The 21,798-nt window shown below is 46.2% G+C and overlaps 1 protein-coding gene across 3 annotated transcripts in view; it reads right to left on the bottom strand.

The window, feature by feature from the left end:
• Positions 1 to 14,799, bottom strand: part of WWC2 (WW and C2 domain containing 2) — a 203,580-nt gene extending 188,781 nt beyond the window's left edge. For 2 of the 3 annotated variants that reach the window (XM_004757690.3, XM_004757691.3), the window contains exon 1: positions 14,311 to 14,799. In XM_004757690.3, the coding sequence (XP_004757747.1) occupies positions 14,311 to 14,441 (131 nt within the window). In that variant the 5' untranslated portion in view covers positions 14,442 to 14,799. Of the gene's footprint in view, positions 1 to 13,840; positions 13,912 to 14,310 lie in introns of those variants that run through there. The other variant, XM_045069441.1, reaches the window with a different exon arrangement.
• Between the last annotated feature and the right edge of the window lie 6,999 nt (positions 14,800 to 21,798).

The raw sequence follows: 21,798 nt of genomic DNA, 5'->3' as shown, positions 1-21,798 counted from the left end.
CACAGAATTACATTCTAACACTCTGCGCTTTTAAAACTGGTAGTTTATTTTATTTTATAAAAAATAAAATAAAAAAATAAAAATCCAATTTAAATTTTCAGAATTCAAAAACAAGACTTTGGTTTAAGAAAGAAACCACTGCCTTCAGATGTACAAAGTGCACAGCTACAGAGATGTTAGCGTGAGGAGGGGCCGGACGTCTTCTCCTAAAGGTGCAGAACTCCGCAGGAGGTGCTGAAATCTTGAAGGAGAAAGTTCTGTCTTCTTCCTACAAACGGAGTAAAGGACTGGCGTTCTGGGGTTCATCCTCAGGAGCGGGCGGGGGCAGAGGCAAGAAAGTGGGACAAAGGGCATCTCCTCCCTGAATCCTGGATTCTCAGAGGGAGAATTAATTACATTATCACTATAAATCCCTAACCCGGCCCTTCCCAGCTCTCCTGCCTCTTCCAGGTCTGGCCAAATTCCTAGCACCCTCCTGGAGCAAGAGCTCAGGGAAATCCGTCAGGCAGGCTCTCCATGGGGGCCAGGGCAACTTGCTCTCTCGATTTTCATTCAAATGGGCCAACCGGAGTCCTTTGCTGCCACCACTAATTTAGGTAAACACTGCTAGTTTAAACAGCACAAAGGAGTGTAATCAAAAATCACACAACAGAATCAAACAGCAAGTCTAAGCAATCACCAGGAGTCAATGACGTTGAGACTCAAGTAGGGGGGCTGAGCGAGGCAACAGATACTGTCAAGACAAAAGAAGTCTTTAAGAATGAGATAAAGTGGTGTGGGGAGACTGCGAGGCAAGACTTTTAAAAAAAAAGAAGAAAAGAAAGAGAAAGAGAGAGAGAGAGAAAGAAAGAAAAGAAAAAAGTTGGGAAATTTTAGATAAGTCATGGTTTTTCTATGCAAACCACTACACACAGCCCCTTTTCAGCCTCCACAGCAAACACAGTCAGACGGCCACCACTGACTGAAAGGACTCAACCCTTGGCTACTCGGCCACAGCCCCGTAAAGTCTTTCCTCATTTGAATAGTATTTTAGGAATGTTTTGTCCATGTGTCGGATGATTATTCACTTCTACTGCATTCTTCCCTTCTCCGTGATAACCATAGGCATAGTAACAATTCATTTCATAAACAGACCATTCGCAACACTAAATGATGCCCTTTTTTTAACCTGTTAAAATTCATATTTGTCCACGTTTCTTTAAAGAGAGGAAGGTTAACTTTAACAACTGTTGTTCATAGCAACACAGGAACAAAAGATTTCTCCCATGCATAATCTAAGCATTCACAAACTTGGATCTCAAACCCAGTCAAAAGTAGAAATGTAAGAATACTAGATTTCCAGGCAGAAGCAGATACACAATACATTGCTTAGCTCTCACAAAAACAAACAGAAGTGCAGCAACTTGTGACAGGGAGAAAGAATGAGAAAGAAACGTCACATGATTCCTCTACAACCAGGGTGTTAGTGAGGGCATGTTTTCTTCCAGGTAAGTTTCGTGGCATGAGTAAATCAAACAAAAACACACCACACTCCCTCATAGCTTCTATCACTTCTCATTTACGAAGGCCGGCCCTTGAATCCAAATCTGAGCAGTGGAAAGCAAAATATAACATGGCAATTTACAGAAAGAGATGACTGTTCCCCCCCAAGACTTACACTCCACTGCAACAGTCAAAGTAAAAAATAATTCCAATCAAGTTCTGTAATTTACACACTTGTGGTAAAACCACAGGATTTTCAGACAATGGATTGACCACTGGGGTTTAAAATCCATGAAAAAGAGAGAGCTCTAGGATCTGGAGGAGCTGGGACTCCGCTTTATGCTTTGAAAATTCTCCGTTCTTAATAATCAGTTCACCTGGAGGGGTGCAGGGGTGCAGGGCACATTTGGGAAGGTGGCAGTCCCACAGAAGGTGCACTGGGAGAAGACGGTGACAAGGTCAAAGGGTTTTTAGAACCAGAAGACAAGGATAAAGAGGATTTATAGCATGTGGGATCTCAGCCTCTGAAGGAACTTAAAGCACTGGAATAAGGCAGAAGCGACAGAATCAACTCAGCTTTGAGTACCAAACATGCCTAAGACACTGGGTTGGGTGTCCTCTGAGGGGCACAAGTAAGTAACAGAATGCATGACTTAACCAAACGAAGCCTACCAACTTGTCTGGGAAAATAAAAAGTAAATTCTGAAAAAGTCACAGCTTGATTTCAAGTGTGAAAACCCAGTACAGGTACAGGATTAAGGATTAAGGCACTGGAAGATTACCTGTGGCTAAATTGTTAAGGGAAGCTCCATGTGCTGGAAACTTCACTGTGTGCCGGCTAGGACTTCCAACTCCTAAAGGACAGCCCAGAGCCCTTCCCAGCAGTTGTCAGAGTCAGTACCTCGTTACACGCGCAGCTCTGAAGGCAGAGCGACATGATCGAGTTCTGCTACCACTGCCTCACAGCTTTGTGCCTGACACAAGTCACTTAACGCATTAAGCCTCGGTTTCCTAAAATGGCGGCAATAATGGTACCTTATGAAAGGTTTCACTGATTCAACAAATACTCATTAAGAGCTCCCACAGAACTAGACACTGAAATACAAAAGTGGACAACAGAGATCACGCACGCCCTCGCGGGGCCTGATGGGACTTATGAACAAGGCTCCATATGTGGTAGTTCTACCATCATTAATATCATCTCCGTCACACATTCATCATCTGCAATGTGTAATGTGTAACTTCAATGTGTAACGTATGTTCCAAGGAGAATAAGGAAACCATCTTCGCTGGAACAAGGTTTCACTAACCAAAAAAATAAGTGTATGGAGCCTCAGCCCTGTACTTCACCCTGGGACCTCTTCTTTTCCTTCTCTCCCAGGGATCTTATCCCATCCGACCATTTAAACATACTATCTACATACACCCAAACTTACTATCTTGAGCTCTGAGCTCTCTTCCAAACTCCAGACTCCACATCTGGCCACCTGTTGGGTATCTCCATGTGTATGTTGTAACAGGCCTCTTAGACCTCAACTCTAGATTATGGATCCAACTGCCTACCGACCAACCATAGTCCTCCTCAGTCCTTCCCCATCTGTGTATCAGTAAATCCTTCATTCCTCTCTTTTCCTCATGCCTCACACAGCCAAAGCACGAGTAAGTTATTTCCCTTTTACCTAAAAAACATCCCAATCCATTCACTGCTCTCCGTTGCCAAACCCATCACTCTAGTTCAAGATCAAATGGTTTCTCACCTAGATTATCTCATCGCCATGGCTCTAACACTCCTTCTCCACAGAGTAGTGATGGCTTGTTAAATGGGTAAGGTCTTACAAAGAAATGTTCCCTTTGTGGAAATAAAGCAGGAGCACGCGCGCGCACACGCACACACATGAGCACATACACCTCCCTTCCTCCATTCAACTTAAAACTCGTCCGGTGGCTCCCAAATGCCTTAAATGTTGATGGTCTACAAGGCATACCTGGTCAGTCCCTTTCCATGTCTCTGCCTCATCTCCTAAGACTCTCGTCCCACTGCCTCTCTACACTGTGGTCACTCGGGCTGCCTCTCAGCTCCTTGAACATTCCCAACCTCTTTAGCACTTGAGGACAGTGGGGTCCAGGAGAACTTTCCGCACGGATGGAAGTGTTCTACACCTGCACATGTGGCTCCTGAACCCTTAGCTGGTGGCTAACAAGACTGAGAAAGGAAATTTTTAACTTTATTTAATTTTGATTAATCTAAATAGCCACATACTCCTAGCTGCTATCACCACCAGGCAGAGCAGGACTAGGGCTTCTGCCTAGCCTTTTCCTCTGCATGGACCGCCCCAGCCTTCATGCAGATGGCTCTTCCTTACCCTGACGGCTCAGTTCAAAGTCAGCTCCTCAAAAAGGCCTTTCCTTACCGCCGCACCCAAACTAGCTCCCGCCGACACTCTTCATTATGTCATCTTGTTTATTTCTTCCAAACACACTCACTACTGCCTTTATAATTTGTCATCCCTAAACGAGAACATAAAATCCATGGAAGTAGGGACCTTGCCCATTCCGTGCAGTGCCACGTCCCCCACGATGTATGTTAGGCAGACAGTGTTGTCAATAAATCTTCAATGAAGGGTTGAACAAGTAAATGAGTCAGTGACTTGGGGGGGGGGGTCAAGTCAGTAAGAGTAGGCTGGGGACAGATTATGGAGGCTGCTGGAAGAAGCCAAAGGTCCTTCAAATACTTACATTTCATTTATATGGGTGTGGGGGTCTGCAGTGTTCTCAAGTGCCCCGTGGGGACAGGCAGTCCAAGCAGACAGCACAGAAGAACGGCGCACATGCAAAGCAGGTCTCCCTCCTTAATAGACTTGAAATCAATTTTATGAGAACATTAGCGATGCAGACACACAGATGCTCCTACATATGAGACATGAGGAAATCTCTCAAGAATGCATCTATATACATCTAAAGGCATACCTTTCGGGGGGAAGCTGAAAGCGGTATTAGACAACCGAGGCAGCCTATAGCCTTTGGATCTGCAACAGCAAACCAGGGCATTCATGTTCAGCCAAGTTAAATACCAGTTTATAGTTACGTGGTCTTAAGAGAAAAGTCATGAGCTGCGCCACTTAGCAGAAAGGGGGTAAGGGAGGAATGAGGGGAGAAAGTAAACCTCTGCCAAGTTCAAACACCCAGACGATCAGCAAAAGGGGCAAGAACACACAGTGTGGACAGAACTACCGACCAGCCAGAAACAAATACACCTAAGATCTGTAATGGACAAAACAGACAACCCAGGGATATTGTGTACAATACGGATTCCACACATTCATTCACTGTCACAATTTCAAAGGAAAAAAAAAAAAAGATTGGCATTTAAATGTATCTCTAAGAAAACCTGTAACCCGAAGGCCAACTGGAGAATAAGGTTTTGCGCTGTGTGCAACAGTGTGCTCTTGCCGTCTTTTGCAGTAAAAGCTATGCCTCCCGTGCTTTCAACTTGACTGAGAATCCGCGCCACTTAATAAAATTACCTTCTCATAAAACGGACCAATGTCAGTAAAGTACACAACACATTCCACAGTCTAGCACCAAGACAGAATCTTAATCAGGACTGCAGAGCACAGATCTCTGTCCATCAGTATTTCCTATCCCTGTCGGCACTCATACTCAGGGTCAGGAGCTGGTGACCATGACGGCCACGGCCACGCTGGAAGAGCAGCACATGCAGAAGCAGCAACAGTTGCAAAGGAAAAGCCTCTCTGCCCGCCCAGTCCCAACACACTCCTTTTTACAGGAATACGGGGGACACTCCTTAGCTAAAAGTCAGTGGCTATTTTCATAATCAAGGTAACGTCCACATTACTGTCCATTCCCTACCCCTGCTGCCACAGAGACCGAAGTCAGTTAAATGTACACCTCTGGTCCACTTCTCTGTCGGGACCACCTCGACACCTCCAGTGTCACAGGAATGAAAGCAGGGTCCCCCAAAATGAGCCCTTTTACCCCGCCAAGTCCCACTTCCTACGGGCCCCGTTTCCCATGCTGCTTGCCACTGGCCTCTCAGAACCATGAGTTCTTTCCTTTTTGTTTTCATTTTTTAATTTTTTTTATTTGTTTATTTGACAGACAGAGATCACAAGTAGGCAGAGAGGCAGGCAGAGAGAGAGAGGGAAGCAGGCTCCCTACCGAGCAGAGAGCCCGATGCGGGGCTCGATCCCAGGACCCCGAGATCATGACTTGAGCCGAAGGCAGAGGCTTCAACCCACTGAGCCACCCAGGCGCCCCTGTTTTCATTTTTTAAAAGCTGTATCCATTTACTTTGAGGGGAAGAGAGAGCACGAGGGGAGGGACTGAGGGAGAGAGAACCTCAAGCAGACTCCCTGCTGAGCCAACCCAGGCCTCCATCGAGGACCCCAAGGCCACGATCCAAGCCGAAACCAAGAGTCCAACACTCAAGGGACTGAGCCATCCAGGCGCCCCACAACTATGACCTCTCTCTTGGCATCAGGGCAAAAAATATAGGAAAAATTATTCACAGAGTAAAACAATCTTCGCCTTTCACAGAATCTTTGGAACACTCTTCTTGGCTGTGACAGGCACCCGCTGTATAAAGATAATACAAAGACTCATTTTCTACTTGATCACCATCACCAACTTTGTGATTTTATAAACCCCATCAATCTGTCACAGGAAAATCCGTGTTTCCAACCATCAACATCGATTACTATATTCAGACCTCCAATGTAAACCGGTCCAGACGTTCAACTTTCCATGGTTTTCTCAGGTCCCCCCATCCGATTCCAGCCATCTCAGAGAAGCACAGGTTTGAAAACCTTTCTGTGGCATGCTGCATTTCATTAAAAGCAGTAAGTTAAGCAAGGCAACCCCTTTAACTCAGCATCAGCGTCGGACGCGACATTGTACTATATGATGTCTACAGCCCAAGGATATTTGTGAAAAAAATGATCCATGATGACTGATAAACATACCATTTTATCATATAAGATCACTATTTCTTTTAAATATTTATATAAAATATTGTTAAAGACTATCATCTCACTTTCTATCAGAGGTTGGCAAAATTTTTCGGTAAAGGGTCGAAGTAAATATTTTAAGCTTTGTGGGCTACATACACTGTCACATATTCCTTTTTGTCTTTGTTTGTTTGCTTACAACCCTTTAATGATGTAAAAGCCATTCTTAGCTGGAGAGTTGTACAAAAACAAAGCTGCAGGCTGGGATCTGGCCCCTGGGCCGTAGTTCGCCCACCCCTGCTTTTCAAGTATACCAAAAAAACCATAATTATATAGTGCAGTCACATTTTGACTAAAGAAAAACACTTCCAACTGTTTTGTGTATTTTTTGGTAACCTTTTTCAAATCAACTATTTCTGAGGAACAGTTTTAGATTTACAGAAAAAAAATGTACTTAGCACAGAGTTTCCATACGGCCAGCACTCAGTTTCCCCTATCAGGATATGTTTATTAAAATGAATGAACCAGGAACGATAATATTAACTGCAATCTATACTTTTTTCAGATTTCCTTAGTTTGTACCTAATGTCCTTCTTCTGTCCCAGGATCCTATCCAGGATACCACACGACACTTAGTCCTCATGTCTCCCTGGGCTTCTCTTAGCCATGACTGTTTCTCACATTTTCCTTGTTTCTGAGAATCACGACAGTTTTAAAGAGTACAGGTCAGATATTTTGAAGAAAGTCCCTCTACCAAGATCTGGTGGGTGAACGTTCTTCTCATGATTAAACTGGGGTTATGAGAGTTTGGGGGGAGGAAGACCACAAAGACAGTGTCACTGCCATCGCCTCGCACCAAGCGGACATCCACGTGAGTTATCACCGCTGTTATTCACCTTGGTCACCTGGCCAAGACAGCGTTTGCCCGCTTTCTTCCAACTGGTTTGTTTGTCTTTTTAACAATTAATAAAAATGAACTTGATCCTTACCATATATTACCAAACTAAAAATGTTAACATATCAAATCATGTTTAATAAGCTGGTTATATACCTATACACATAATAATTCCTTATTTCCATGATTTACATCTAGGCCTCTTAAAATATATCATTTGGGATGAAGACAAAAATGAATGTTTTTTGGCACTGTCTCCTACTTTTAATTCCTCTGGCTGCTCCTCCTCACCCTTAGGATGAATTAAAGGGGTATCTAAGGAAAATGTAATCCACACTATCCAAATTTTCTTTCACTTTTTAAATGGTGATTATGCAAACTAAACTGTAACCAACCTGAGCTGGGGCGAAATCCTGTTCCTCCTGGGGCCTCCCAGAGCCCAGGGCGCTTGGCTGGCTGGCCCGGTAAACACTGGGGACGAGCCTATATCCTCCACTTGGGTGTTACATGGATTCAAAGTGGTGAGAAAAGGAAGAGGGATGTGAGACTAAACAGAACTGATGTCTCTTAACTAACTTTTTCCTGGTCGGAAACTAAGCCAGAGGACACAAAAACGTGGGGAGAGCGGGAAGAGCTAAGAGGCTAGAATAAAGGCTCAAGCTTGGGTCAAAGTAAGGCTAGCAAAACACTCTGCAGAGGGAAAGGCAAATCCAAACCACAGTCAGATACCACCTCGTGGCCAGAAGAAATGCTTAAAACAAAACAAAACAAATGGAAAACAACAACTGCTGATGAGGATGTGGAGAAACTAGAACTTCGGACACTCCCGGTGGGAATGGTAAATGGCTTGGCAGAGCCTCAAAAAGTTAAACATAGAAGTCCCATGTGACGTAGCAGTTCTACTTCCAGGGATCTGCCCAAGAGAATATAGTTATACAAAAATGATGCATGGATGCTCACAGCAGCATTATTCCTAACAGCCAAAAGGTGGAAGCAACCCAAACACCCATCAACCGAAGGAGAGACAAAGGGTCTATGGTATATCCATATAACAGAATATTATTCAGTCATAAAAAGGAACGAAGTTCTGTCACCTGCTACAACATGGATGAAATTTGAAAATACGGTGCTAAGTGAAAGAAGCCAGACCCCAAGGACACAGACTGTATGATTCCATTTACAGGAAGTGTCCAGAAATGGGACAACCATGAAGGCAGAAAGCAGATTAGTGGTTGCCAAAGGCAGCATGGGTGGGAAGGAACGGAAGGGGAGCTCTCAGTGGGCACCGTGTTTGTTTTGGAGGTGACAAAAGTGTTCAGGCATGTTTTGTTCAGGTTATGCTCAGGTTGTGGCTGCACGACATAGTGAATATACTAAGAAGCACTGCATAGTACTTTACAATGGTTCAAACAGTGAATTTTTAGTGCCTTCTTTTATCTCAATCAAAAATCAAATAATAACTGGGGAAAAAAGCCACTGAAGAGAGTGGACCTGTATATCTGGTAAATCATTTTTAATCCATAACTTACATAGATGCCATGTCTTTAAAAAACCCCTTTCCTAGTCTATGTCCACGATAATTTTTCCAGTAACAGGAGCTTCAGAAACAAAAAAATTAGGGGCGCCTCAGTGGGTTGAGCCGCTGCCTTCGGGCTCAGGTCATGATCTCAGGGTCCTGGGATTGAGCCCCGGGGCTCTCTGCTCAGCAAGGAGCCTGCTTCCTCCCTCCCCTCTCTCTGTCTGCCTCTCTGCCTGCTTGTGATCTCTCTCTCTGTCAAATGAGTAAATAAAATGTAAAAGAAAAGAAACAAAAAAATTAGTCCAGAATTCTACTAAGAAATCGGGTCAACCAATTTTAATCAAGTTCATAGCCTTGAACTTGACAGCCTACACAGACTGCAGACTCAGGCCCCGTTTCCTATCACTTCAAGGACTCCCACAGCAGCAAAAGGAAGCTGGCCACGCCCCTTTCATGGCAGCATCTTTCTCCCACTGACCATTTCCTCAAGAAAAGCAAGCCCGTGCCATTTACAAGGCAACATCTCCCAGTCCCACAGTCGGATCTCCTCAGGCACTTCCCAGTGCACTGGGGCTTCCCTACAGGAGACTTAAATACTAGCTTGCTACAAGGCCACAGCCATAAGGGTTGACTTGCAATTCAGTGATTTGCAGCTATTAAAAAAAATATTTACTTATTTATAAATAATAGTCTTTCCTAAAAAAGCAAGTGGTGCCCTAAGTCTTCCAACAAATTACACTGCTAAGGACTATTAAAGTCCTGGAAGAAATCTCAGTCATATACTAAGCAACCATTGCTCCTTCCTGCAAACACTATAGCACATTGTGTTGAAAACATGAAATACTTCTTTGGGAATTTTTTGGAAGACAACACAGTTGAGTTTAAATTAGTGCTTCCCAGAGTGATTTAAAAAACAAAACAAACAAAAAAACCCTTTCTTTAACAACCTCTCCACACCTCAAAAACCGTAATCACTCAAATAATTCACAGTAAATAACCACTTGGCACCCAGACTCTGCCGGCAGGAGAGGAAAGGATTTCTGGCAAACTATGACAACGACAGTCGTGATTAGGACTATAAGGGCTGACTTTTGTTTTCTTTGCTCTCATGTAATTCCCATCTTTATACTATTAGTCAAAATGTAGCAGCTTAATTCTCTCATTATTTTTAATTTAACTGGAAAATCAATTGTCTCTGGTTGGTGGTGGTTATGGGCATATTTTTCGAAAGCCTTAACAATAAGGAACTGGAAGAGAGTAGCTCAACAAGCATTCTTTCATTAATTTAACAACTTTCTTCATTAATGGACCTAACCGACATTCACTTAACATCTACCGACATTCACTTAACATCTACCATCTACAAAGGCTGCAGAAAGCAGTAATAAGCAATTAGGTCTCTTGAGGAATTCACACTCTAGCAGTAGGTTTAGCAAAATTACTTGCTTTGACTTTGAAGGAAAGACAATACAGAGATCCTCAGATCCTAATCACATGCCATAAAAAGAGCCAAGAGTTAGCTCAGCCATCAAGGATAGCCAACTAACATCCTCTTCCTCCTGTCACCGTCCCCACCCAACGCCAGAACCTCTGCCCTTCAATCAGAAAGCACACGGGTCACTCAATATCTAATGCTAGCCATAAACCAAAGATTAGGTCTATCGGCAAGTTTTTGTGTGGTGGTAAATCTTTTACATTCACCTAGACAAAATTATTGTATCTCAGGATAACATTCAATCCAAGGACAGAAAATGAGCAAAATTCTACTGAGAATTTGTACAACTACTCACCCAGGCTCAGAGGCCTGCCTGCCTTAGCCACTTATTCCTGAGGCAATGAATCCAAACCCACCTTTTTGTCCCATGTTGAATGGAGGGGGTGTTTTTTAAGCACCACACCATTTGGCCATGATCTATGGGCCACCATAAACGCCAGCTGGTGTGGTCAAAGGCTGTCCATGGTGGGCAAAGGAAGAGATGAGGGAGGAAGCGGACCTCCAAAATAACAGTTAACCCACCCGGGTGGGGGGGAATGGGAGGCAAGGCATCATAGACGGGGAGATGTCCTCAGAACTGGTAAGGGAGGAGGAGGAGGGCAAAGTCGAGCCCATCGTAGTAAAACTGTTCCTACTCAGGAACGAGACAGAGCCCTTAACTCTTCTCCAAAGAGAACTTCCAATGTGCCCAAGAGTACACTGGATTTCCAAGTTCTACCTGGCCCTCCGCTGTTTTTCTGTGGGGTCAACCTGGTGGGCCTCCATCCCTACTCCCAAGGCATTCAAGACCCAGATCCGACCTGTGGCTAACTGCAGGATCTAAGAATCACAAAAAGTTAACAGGAACCTTTGAAGACCAATAAAGACCAGCCAATCGGCTTGAAAAATCAACACCAGGCAAAGAGGTTCTACTCCATCCAAATACCCCCGAGCATGTCCAGGTGTTCCAGCGGTCTACAGGAATGACACACAGGAGTCTAGAGTCAAACTATCTGACTTCAAATCTTGGCCAACTTTTAACAGCAATGGCAATGTCTCTGTGATTCCATTTCCTCATCTGTAACTGGAAGATAATAATAGCACCAAGTCAGAAGACTAATGAGAGAAGAGAAAGATTACAGGTAAGAAGCTTAGCCCAATGACTGCCACACGGTAAACACCACATAAATAGGTGCCAGTACGTCCACCACTTCCAAGGGTCACCCGAACTACCTCTCAGTTCCTGCAGTGAAATGACACCATCACCACTACTATTTGGCTGGGCCCTCATTGTGGACCCCTAACCGTCCCTATGAAGTACGTGGTATTAGTTTTATCTCAGAGTTGAAAATGAAGGTTTCGAGGGGCTCAAAACTTACTCAGTTAATAAGTGGTGGAGCGAGAAAAGCTTTAATCACGTCCCAGCAAAGTTTGCATTATTTCATCTACCTCCAAAAGCTCAGAAATAACTTAACACTTCAGTATTCTAAAACCACTACTTATTGAACAAAATTATGTTCCTATAAAAGCCTCCAGCCTTCCCTGACCCTGCCACTAAAACTGCGTGTTTATCTATATAGTCAGAAATACTCCACCAATTCTGATAGACTTCCAGGATTTTTCTTAACATAATGGGGAAATCATCATGATCATTTTAATTAATTGACGTTAAAAGTTCAAAAGTACTACATTCAGTACTTATATCAAGTTTATCAAGACACTTTTCCTCCAGGATTTGTAACCTGATCCTGTAGAAGAATGGGCACACTCCAACTGGCCTGCGTAACATACTTTTCCATATGGTTGGTAAGCGTCTAACAAAATTGACTAGAGTTCATAATTGCTCCAAATATCCTCTCACATAATTTAGCAAGACTTATAGTCACTTTACTGCCCTGGAAGAAAACACAATCAAATTTAAACTAAGTATGTCAGCAATGACCCTGGATCTCACAGAATTTTTTAAAACTCATAGTGAGATCCAGAAATGTGTATAACCGAATTCCTATTTCCAAATACTTAAAGATCTAACCACTTCAAAAGAAAACTGGAATAATAGCAAGTCATCTTAGTCAAAACTGTTCATCCAAATAAATGAATTGGTTACCCAGTTTCCTGAAAACAGAGTTCATGATAATTGTTAATCCATTAACAGTTTAAAATAAAAGGCGTGCTTAACTTGTTTAATTAGTAGTGCTATGGACAAGCCAAGTCCTATCTCACTTTCTATTTGCTTTACACAGGCATTACATATTCTTATAATCCTTGTTGGTAAATACAAATGAGACGATATAATTGAACATGCAAAATGAAGAGAATCTGAAATGCCTAAAAATGTCAAGAATTCACCACAATTTCAAGAACCTGAAACTCCAAGTATGAGAGAGCAGAATTACCACATAACTGTAAAAGTCAAATATTTATACAGGTGCCTTAGAAGTCACTGCTGGGTGCACACCATCATCACTGACATTTAGTATCTGTTAAACAGTTTCAAGTGCAAGGGCATAAGTCAAATAACTGACCCAGAGCGTGAAGTTTATGACAACAAGTAATGTGTCTGGAGAAACTGTGAAGGTGTGATGCTTGCGATAACTTTCATCAGGCCAGCAACAGGCAGCCAGGCTGTGGTGAGAGAGAACCTCAGCACAGGTGCCTTTTCTCATTTCAAAAAGGAAACCTAAACTGATACCTTCATGGATAATTTAATAAGGATTGTTCCATAAATTTATAATGTCATTTATTACTTTCTTAGAATTACTCTTTAATAGCTTTCAAAAAACAATATTCTTAAGATAAAAGTTAACTGAGAACACAAAGTACAAAACTATTTCAACTTCAAATTAAGAAAAGGGGTAAAAAAAAAGTACCTAAAAGGTTATACACCCCTAATTTACAATTAGGGACACCTCCTTAACGGCCACTTTACAAATTTACAATTAGGAATATCTCCTATTATTCTTACAAGAAGTCCAACTTTCAAGAAGTTTTCCTTTTAAGGGTAACGAGACCGGATGGGATAGAGGACCAACATTTGTGAACATTCAGGAAAATTCAGCCCCTCAACTTCTTAAATGATGACTTGATCTCCAAGCAGGACTAGAAAGTTGTGTGTTGAAAACTCCAAGAAACCATGCTAAGCTCGTGTCTGTTTCCATGTTCACTGCACTTCTTTCTTCAAAACAGCATTTGCCTTTCCAAGCTCTAGGACTCAGTTCAAGTTTTCAGGTGAAGACTTAACAACAAGCAGTAAACCAAACCTTCCCCCCACCTCCCGCCCAAGAAAAGTGTTTCTAAACCCTGAGGGGCAAATCTAACAACATCCACAGCTAAGGCCCAGCGAGGAAGGGCGCCTGGAACCCCCCCACGCCCCGTCCATGCCCAGGACCTCCCGCCTGACCCGGGGCGCGCCCCGTCAAGAACTTGCAGTCAAGGCTGGCAGCCAAGGACGGTCAGAGAGAGAGAGAGATGCCACAGGTGGCCGGGGTCGGCTGGCTCCCCACCTTACACTTAGGCCTTCTCCGGGAGGCTCCCGGCCCGTCCCCGCCTCCCAAAGGCCGAAGCAACCCGCCAGCTCCAGTTTGGCCCACTTTAGGCGGAGACGAGCTCGCGGCAGAGCTCAGGTGGCTCCTCGGGGTCCGTTAACGGGGCACCAAGTGCCAGCTCGGGGCGCCAATTCCACCCTTCCCTCCCGGCCGGGAGTGTCTGAAGGTCCCAGGGGGCGTCGGGAAGGGAGCGGGCAAAGAGGCCCTGGAAGGGGCGGCTCCAACCGGGCCCCTGCGGGGCTCCTCACCGGCTGATGGTCCCGAACCTCCTTGCCGAGACCCCTCCCGGCACCCCGGGGTCCACGACGCCCCACGCCCCACGCCCCCCGCGCCGCGGGCGCCGCCGATCGGCCGAATCTCCCGGACAACAGCCGCCGCCGCGCTTCTGAGGCGGGTCCCCGCGCCCACCCCGCGGCCCGGCCGCCCACCTGTCCCGGGGGTCGATCCAGCTGGTCCTCCTGGTGTTGTGGTCGATGTAGAAGACCTTGCCGTCGTAGTCCCTGGCCTCCTCCCAGCCCCGGGGTAGCGGCAGCTGCCCGCTCCCGGCCCTCCTAGGCATGGTCGGCGGCCTCGCCGGCGAGCGGCGCCTCCATAGGGACCGGGCGCGGGACGCGGCGGGAACGCGACTGCCCGGCCCGGCCGCCGCACCCGACGCGGGCGCCGGCGAGGGGCTGCGGGGCGCGGGGCGCGGCGGGGCCACGCGCGGGGGGCGCCTCAGGAAACCCTGCTCTCGGCCCCGCCGGGGATCAGTCCACCATGTCTGCGTCGGAGCTGGCGAGCGAACCCTCCTCCGCCTCCTCCTCCTCCTCCTCGCGGCTGCAGCCGCTGCCTCCGCCTCTTCCTCCTCCTCCTCCCCGTCCCCCTGTGGCCGCCGAGGGTCGCGGCGCCCAGGCTGCCCGAGCCGCCGCCGTCTGGGCTCGGATCCGGGAAGCTCGGCGGAGCGGCGGCCGCGGCGGCGACGGGCCTCCTCATTTGCGTGCGATTAGCATGCGCCCCGCCCCGGGCCCGCCCCCGCCCGCCCCTCCCCTCGCCGGGCTCATCTGCATGCACATTCCTCGCCGCCACATTCCAGGGCTTAACCCTGCAGCTCCCGGGGCCCGCTGCCTGAGCAGGGGCGCAGAGCCGAGCCGGAGCCCCGGCCCGGGGCGGGGGCGGAGGAGGGGAGCGGAGGGACCAGGTGGGTGGGAGGAGGGCGAAGGAATGCACCGTTGGCTCCCTCCCCGTGACCCCAAAGAGCTCCCTGCGGCCGAACGCCTCGGGTTTTTCGAGTTTCGGGACGGGAAGGAGCTGGAGAGCGCTCCGCAACCTTCCCAACTTCTTGCCGACTTCTAGGGAAACCACAAGACTTGCGAGAGGAAAGGGGTGGGGGAAGCTCTCTTCGGAAGAAAAAGTCCCAGCAAACAGCGAGGGCACAAAGGCTCCCCCCAAGCCGCGCCCTGGGCGACTTGGGAACCCGAGGGCGGTTCGGAGCGGTGGGAAAGTGTGAAAAGCACGGAAAGCGCTTAGAAGCGTGTCCGTGGCGTGTCCGGGGCGGTGTCGCCCCCGGGGCCTCTGCAGAGCGCCCGGCCCTCCATGACCTCAGCCCAGAGGCCACGGGCCTCGCGGCGGAAAGCGAAGGCGGGTCCAGCGGTCCCAGAGCGCCGAGACACGCCTGCCCCAGTCGCCTGCGGGGGAAACTCCAGCCTGACCCTGGGCAGCTACTGCTCCCCCGCCACCCTAGCTCCGCCCGCCACGCGGGCCACGGACTAGAAGGCGCCCGAGCCTCCCGCCGGGTCTGGCCGCTCCCCCCGGGGTCCCAGGCCGGCCACCGGGGACCTTCTGCCGCTGGCCTCCGTTGTCGGAGTTTAGCACAGCTGGACATGGACTAATCCTGAAACCAGTCCCTTCCGCCCAGCGCCCGCCGGGGGAAGTTCCCCCACCCCGAACCCTGCTGTGGCCAAGAAGGTGTGGGCGACCACGCTGGAGGGACCCCCTTGCGGCCCAGAGGCCAGGCTTTCCTAGAACCTGGACTGCGTCTTAAATGGAATGTGGATCTTCCCTTAGCCCACAAACATTTCTTTATTCATCCCCAAGTGCTTCCTGGTGGACACTGAGGAGGGGCTGGACGTTGGGCTCCGGGTAGGACAGTGCCCTGAGCAGTAGGACTGGCAGTGCTGGACGCAGACCATTCAGTGCCCTCAGCCCCTGGTCTGGGAGGGCGCCTCCCAGTCCCAAAACCCCTCTCCAGCCTGGTGTACACCGTCCCCCATCCATCTTCTTCTGGGTTACTAGCAGCTTCTTTTAAAGTAAAATGCCGGCAGAAGGTCCCCAGCTCAGCCATTCACCTTTTGGTGTGAATTCGCTTAATCTTGCCGGCTAGTGCATAATGACTTTCCCCACCTTGTGCAGGACACAGGGATTTTCAGAGGGTTTGGAACAAAGTCGTTTCTCTGCCTGGATTCACAGACCCGCATTTCATACCCAGGCCATCAGGGCATCTGCGGTCAATCTCAAAGCTGGAGTGGGGAAGGGCTTGGCTTGGAACGGTTCATGGCAGGGACCGGACTTGCCTTCTTGGATGAGAGTCTTAGAAGTTGTATTTGCACTTAGAGTAGTCTGCTGCAAGGCAGAAGCTTCAACCAGAAACTCTGGGGAGTTCAGTCCTCCAGAGGAACAAACCAGAGGGAGCAGGAGGTGGAGAAGGCACTCACCCAAGGAATTCACTTACTTTGTCCTTCTGGGTCTTCAACTCCCCTCCAACTCCACAGCTAAGCTTGCCCTTAGCAAAGAGCATTCTCCATCTCCAGGTCCCTTGTTCTGCCCCACTCCATTCATCAAGAGGTAATCACACAAGGCAACCTTCTCCAGTTCCCAGGGAGATGTGACATATGACATCCTAGTGGGTAATCTTAAGGTTGGACTACTGAATGCTGTGAAAAAAGCTAATCTCCCACACCAGTAAGGTGAGAAGGTGAAGGTGCTTTGTTTTGAACTGCTTTAAACTGGCTCGCTTGCATGGCCAAAATTTATATCATAGTGAACTAATTAATAACATCATTTAGGGACGCCTGGGGGGTTCAGTTGGTTAAGCGGCTACCTTGGGTTCAGGTCATGATCCCAAAGTCCTGGGATCCAGCCCTGCTCAGTGGGGAGTCTGCTTGTCCCTCTCCCTCTCCGTCTGCCACTTACCAGACTTGTGCTCTCTCTCTCTCTCTCACTCCCTCTCTCTCTCTCTCTTTCAAATAAATAAATAAATAAAATTTAAAAACAAAACAAAAGCCCCATCATTCAGCAACCCAGCCAAACCATTCGGGTTTCCGCGTCCTACCATTAAAACAAACAAACAAACAAACAAACACACACTAACTTCGCTGTTGCCATAATTTAATTTGTTTCACTGGGTGGAATTACTGCAAAATACTTCTTCATACAATTTCAAAGTTGATAGGCTTTCAGATAAATATTTTCCCCCAAAATCCTAACACCGATGGGGGGGGTCCAACATAGCGCACACCATAGTAAATGGCATTTATTGTTCCATAAATCCTGGAACCTCAAAAAGGGATGCTGAACAGATAAACAAAACTCTAAAGCCATGAAGAGACAAGCTCGCTTCTTCTCTCCCACTGGTTGGCACAGGAAACATTTGGCCACACAAAAGCAGTTAAGATGACAAGCCAGTAACTGCTTTACAGATTCTGTGTCTTGATCAGGTTTGGACTCGGCTGTTCTGAGTTCACGCATTTACATACCACCATCTTTCCAGAGAATTCCTAGTGGTTAAGACAATGAAATTTTACCTGATTGATATTCACGTCTATAAAAATAATAGAAGTGTAGATTATCCCTATTTGGTAAATGGATACATTTAGATTTCATTTAGCTCTAGTTGATTATTGGCAAAGAAAGACGGTGTGGTCTGCTGTCCTGGATGGCTGATTTCCCCAGCTGAAGGAGCCCTGCCCTAGCCACTGAAGGGAATGTTCTCTGGAATTCATTTCTCTTTTCTCCTGGCTTTACATTCTTTCTGGTACTAATAGTCTAAGGGGATGAAAGGGCTTTAAGCAAAACCCACACTGTCAATGGTCCGAATACTGGGGGGGTGAGGGGGACATAGGTAAATTAGTGATATGTAAAATGAAGTATAGAGGGTGCAAATTATTTCAAAAGGTAATTACTTATGTCAACCGAAATTGAAAATATATATGCGGGGGGCCTATGCGGCTCCGCCTTAGGCTCAGGTTGTGATTCCAGAGTCCTGGAGTCCTGAGATCAAGGGGCATCAGACTCTCTGCTCAGCGGGGAGCCCGCTTCTCCCTCTCCCCTTTCCCACTCCCCCTGCTTGCGCTCCCTCTCTTGCTGTGTCTCACTCTGTCAAATAAGTAAAATCTTTAAAAATAATAATAATAATAATGCTTTCTTTAAAAAGAAAGAAAAGAAAAGAAAATATATATGCTTTTATTCCAGCAATCCCAGTGCTGCAACTTTACCTACGAAGCTTTTCGGCTCAAGATAAGCAAAGGTGTTCATTGCAGCATGTTTGACGATAACGAAACTGGGGAAGCCACCAGTGTCCATGATTGGGGGACTGATTAAATGAGTTACCAAACACCCACACTCAGCAGGCATTTAAAAGGCTGACTCGGGAGGTGGAGCGTGGACTCTCAGTCTTAGAGTCATGAGTTCAAGTCCCATGCATGGGCATGGAGCCTACCTACAAATAAATAAAGAGCATTAGAATACATATATGTGCTGATTTAAAAAAACAATAACAACAACAACAACAACCAAAAAAACAATATGTCCAGGATACATTAAGTGAAAAGAGCAAGATGCAGAACGACAGAGTACCCTCTGCACTTCCTTAGTGTTAGAGGAAGAACTTTCTGAGTTCTCAGTAAAGGAAGGGAGTTTTTAGAGAGAACAGGAGCTATCTGGGTGGGGAGGGGGGGCCCCATCAAAGAAGTACACATGAGGAAAATGATCATCGAAGAAACAGGATGGGGGGGGGGGGGGGGGGGGTGCCTGGGTGGCTCAGTGGGTTAAAGCCTCTGCCTTCAGCTCAGATCATGATCCCAGGGTCGTGGGATCAAGCCCTGCATCGGGCTCTCTGCTCAGCGGGGAGCCTGTTTCCCCTTCCCTCTCTCTGCCTGCCTCTCTGCCTCCTTGTGATCTCTCTCTCTCTCTCTGCCAAAAAAATAAATAAAATCTTAAAAAAAAAAATTCTACTAAAATAAAAGAAACAGGATGGGGTAGAAAGGAGTGCCGACGCGACCCCAGAACGGTCCTGCAGGGCAAGGCCTGCTTGTGCAAAGAAACAAACGTGCAAGTTTCCAAAATGCATCTGGTGGGAAAGAGCCCGGGACTGTCTGGAGCCAGGGAGTTAGGAGGCCGGTGTGATAGTATAGGTATGAGAGAGATAAAGGTCTGCATTAGAAATACGGCAAGGGGGTGGATGAAAAGAAATGATCTAGCAAGAATTTGCTGCTGATTAGATTAAGAAGGGCACAGGGACTAGACCAGAAGGAGGAGTCTGGTTGGAGTCCAAGATTTTAGGCCGTTAAGAGAGACTCATGTAGAGAAATAAACGAGGAAGTCCAAAGGGGGATCTGATAGGGGGGTTGTTTCTGGAAATTAGAGATACTCAACAGAAAGTGAAAGGTCAGGACTCAAGCTCAAACAAGAAGCCCAGACTGCAAATGTATTTGGGGAGTCCTCCCCCTGAAAGTCTGTGGAGGGCGGGGGATTCAGGACTGAATTTTGGAAGGGAACGGGAGTAAGATTTAAATCACCCGTCTCTAATCCTATTCTTGACCTCTAGCTCCTCAGTAATCTGATATGATTTAGTTTATCTCTTTGTAAAACGTGGTCTCCATTTTCCGGATGTGTGCAAGCATTAGTTACTAGCGTGTAAATCATCTCTGAGAGAATTCTTGTCATAACCTTCATCGTTACGCCAGTCAATCAACTCACATATGGGACAAGAGGAACAGGTTTTCAACATTTTAATACCCCTTGTTTCCTCAAGGAGATCGGGGATTATATAAGCCGGAACTTTTTAATAAATAAAGAGAATGTTCCTTTTCTTCTGAATTAAACCAGTAGGGTGGGGTTTTTTTTTGTTTGTTGGTTTGGTTTGGTTCAGCTACCCTGCCACTAAACTGATTGAAATAAATAACATCCCTCTGACTGTGACTAGGTAACGCCAATCCACAATTCCTAAACTATATTGTCTAGACGGTTCTTAAGAAGATAGGGATGTGATCTTTAAGAATTGCCAGTGATGGGGCACCTGGGTGGCTCAATGGGTTAAAGCCTCTGCCTTCCGCTCAGGTCATGGTCCCAGGGTCCTGGGATCAAGCCCCACATTGGGCTCTCTGCTCAGCAGGGAGCTTGCTTCCCCCACTCTCTCTCTCTGTCTGCCTCTCTGCCTACTTGTGATCTCTGTCTGTCAAATAAATAAAAATAAAATCTTTAAAAAAAAAAATTCCCAGCGCTGGGCCAAACCAGAAACCTGGATTACCATAACCACTTTCCCCTACAGCTAATTATATAACAACACCTTAGTTCAACCACCATCACTCCAGTTCGATAGTAAGCAACATCAACCAGATTAAATTTTACCATGTTCACTGCAGATAGAAGCCTCACACTGAGCAAATTCTAAGGTTGCTAAAAGATATTGAAGGTAGAGAATCTCCATCTTATAATGGAAAGGAGCAAAAGCCTAAATGCCACATGTCTATGAATGAGGCCCTCAGAGGGTACCTCTTGCATACACTGGGAATAGACTCCTAGAATGGGTTTTCATTTACATTCTTCCTTATATAGTGAAATAAGGTTCTATTTCCCTTTTATCACCTTTAAATTGGTTTTTTTTTATCTGACTTTACAGTCAGTGGAAAATAGCTTCTTTAAAAGGATAGATTTATGTATCCTCTCATATAGAGAGAATTTTACATCTCCCTTCCAACCCCTCTGAATTTTCCATTAAAATTTTTATTTCTGCACAAATCAAGACCACAACGAGATGGTCACACTGGTCAGAATGGCTAAAATGAACAAATCAGGAAATGACAGGTGTTGGTGAGAATGCGGAGAAAGGGGACCCCTCCGACACTGTTGGTGGGAACGCAAGCTGGTGCAGCCACTGTGGAAAAAGTACCGAGATTCCTCAAAGTTGAAAATAGAACTACCCAACAACCCAACAACGGCACTACTAGGTATTTACCCTAAAAATACAAATGTAGTGATCGAAAGGGGCATGTGCACCCCAATGTTCGTAGCGGCAATGTCCACAATAGCCAAATTGTGGAAAGAGCCCAGATGTCCATCAACAGATGAATGGACAAAGAAGATGTGGTGTATATATACAATGGAATATTACTCAGCCATCAAAAAAAAATTTTGCCATTTGCGAGGATGTGGATGGGACAAGAGGATATAATGCCAAGTGAAATACGTCAATCAGAAAAAGACAATTATCATCTGATCTCACTCATAGGTAGAATTTAAGAAACAAAACAGAGGCTCGTAAGGGAAGGAAGGAAAAAATAGAGCAAGATGAAATCAGAGAGGGAGACAAACTAAAAGAGACTTTTACATATAGGAAACAAACTTGAGTGTTGCTGGCGTTGGGAGTAGGGGGTGGGGTAACTGGGGGGGCGGGCATTAAGGAGCGCACGTGATGGAGTGAGCACTGGGTGTCATATGCAACTGATGAATCACTGACCTCGATCTCTGAAACTAATAACACGTTATATGTTAATTAATTTAAATTAAATTTGAAAAGAAAACAATTTTTATTTCTAATTATTATTTATCAGCCTGTCTCCCTCCTCATTCAACCTCTCTCTCTTTTTGGTTCTCTGATGTTGACCTGGAGGCTGTGAGTTTGATTTTAAGAAATTTAGCTAAAATTGGGGTGCCTGGGGCGC

The sequence above is a fragment of the Mustela putorius genome, unplaced genomic scaffold, assembly GCF_011764305.1.
Source record: "Mustela putorius furo isolate JIRA1106 unplaced genomic scaffold, ASM1176430v1.1 tig00003932_pilon_pilon_pilon:0A:0A, whole genome shotgun sequence".
Lineage (NCBI taxonomy): Eukaryota > Metazoa > Chordata > Mammalia > Carnivora > Mustelidae > Mustela > Mustela putorius.
The sequence above is the reverse complement of the archived record's forward strand: the minus strand, read 5'-3'. Positions and strand labels throughout refer to the sequence as shown.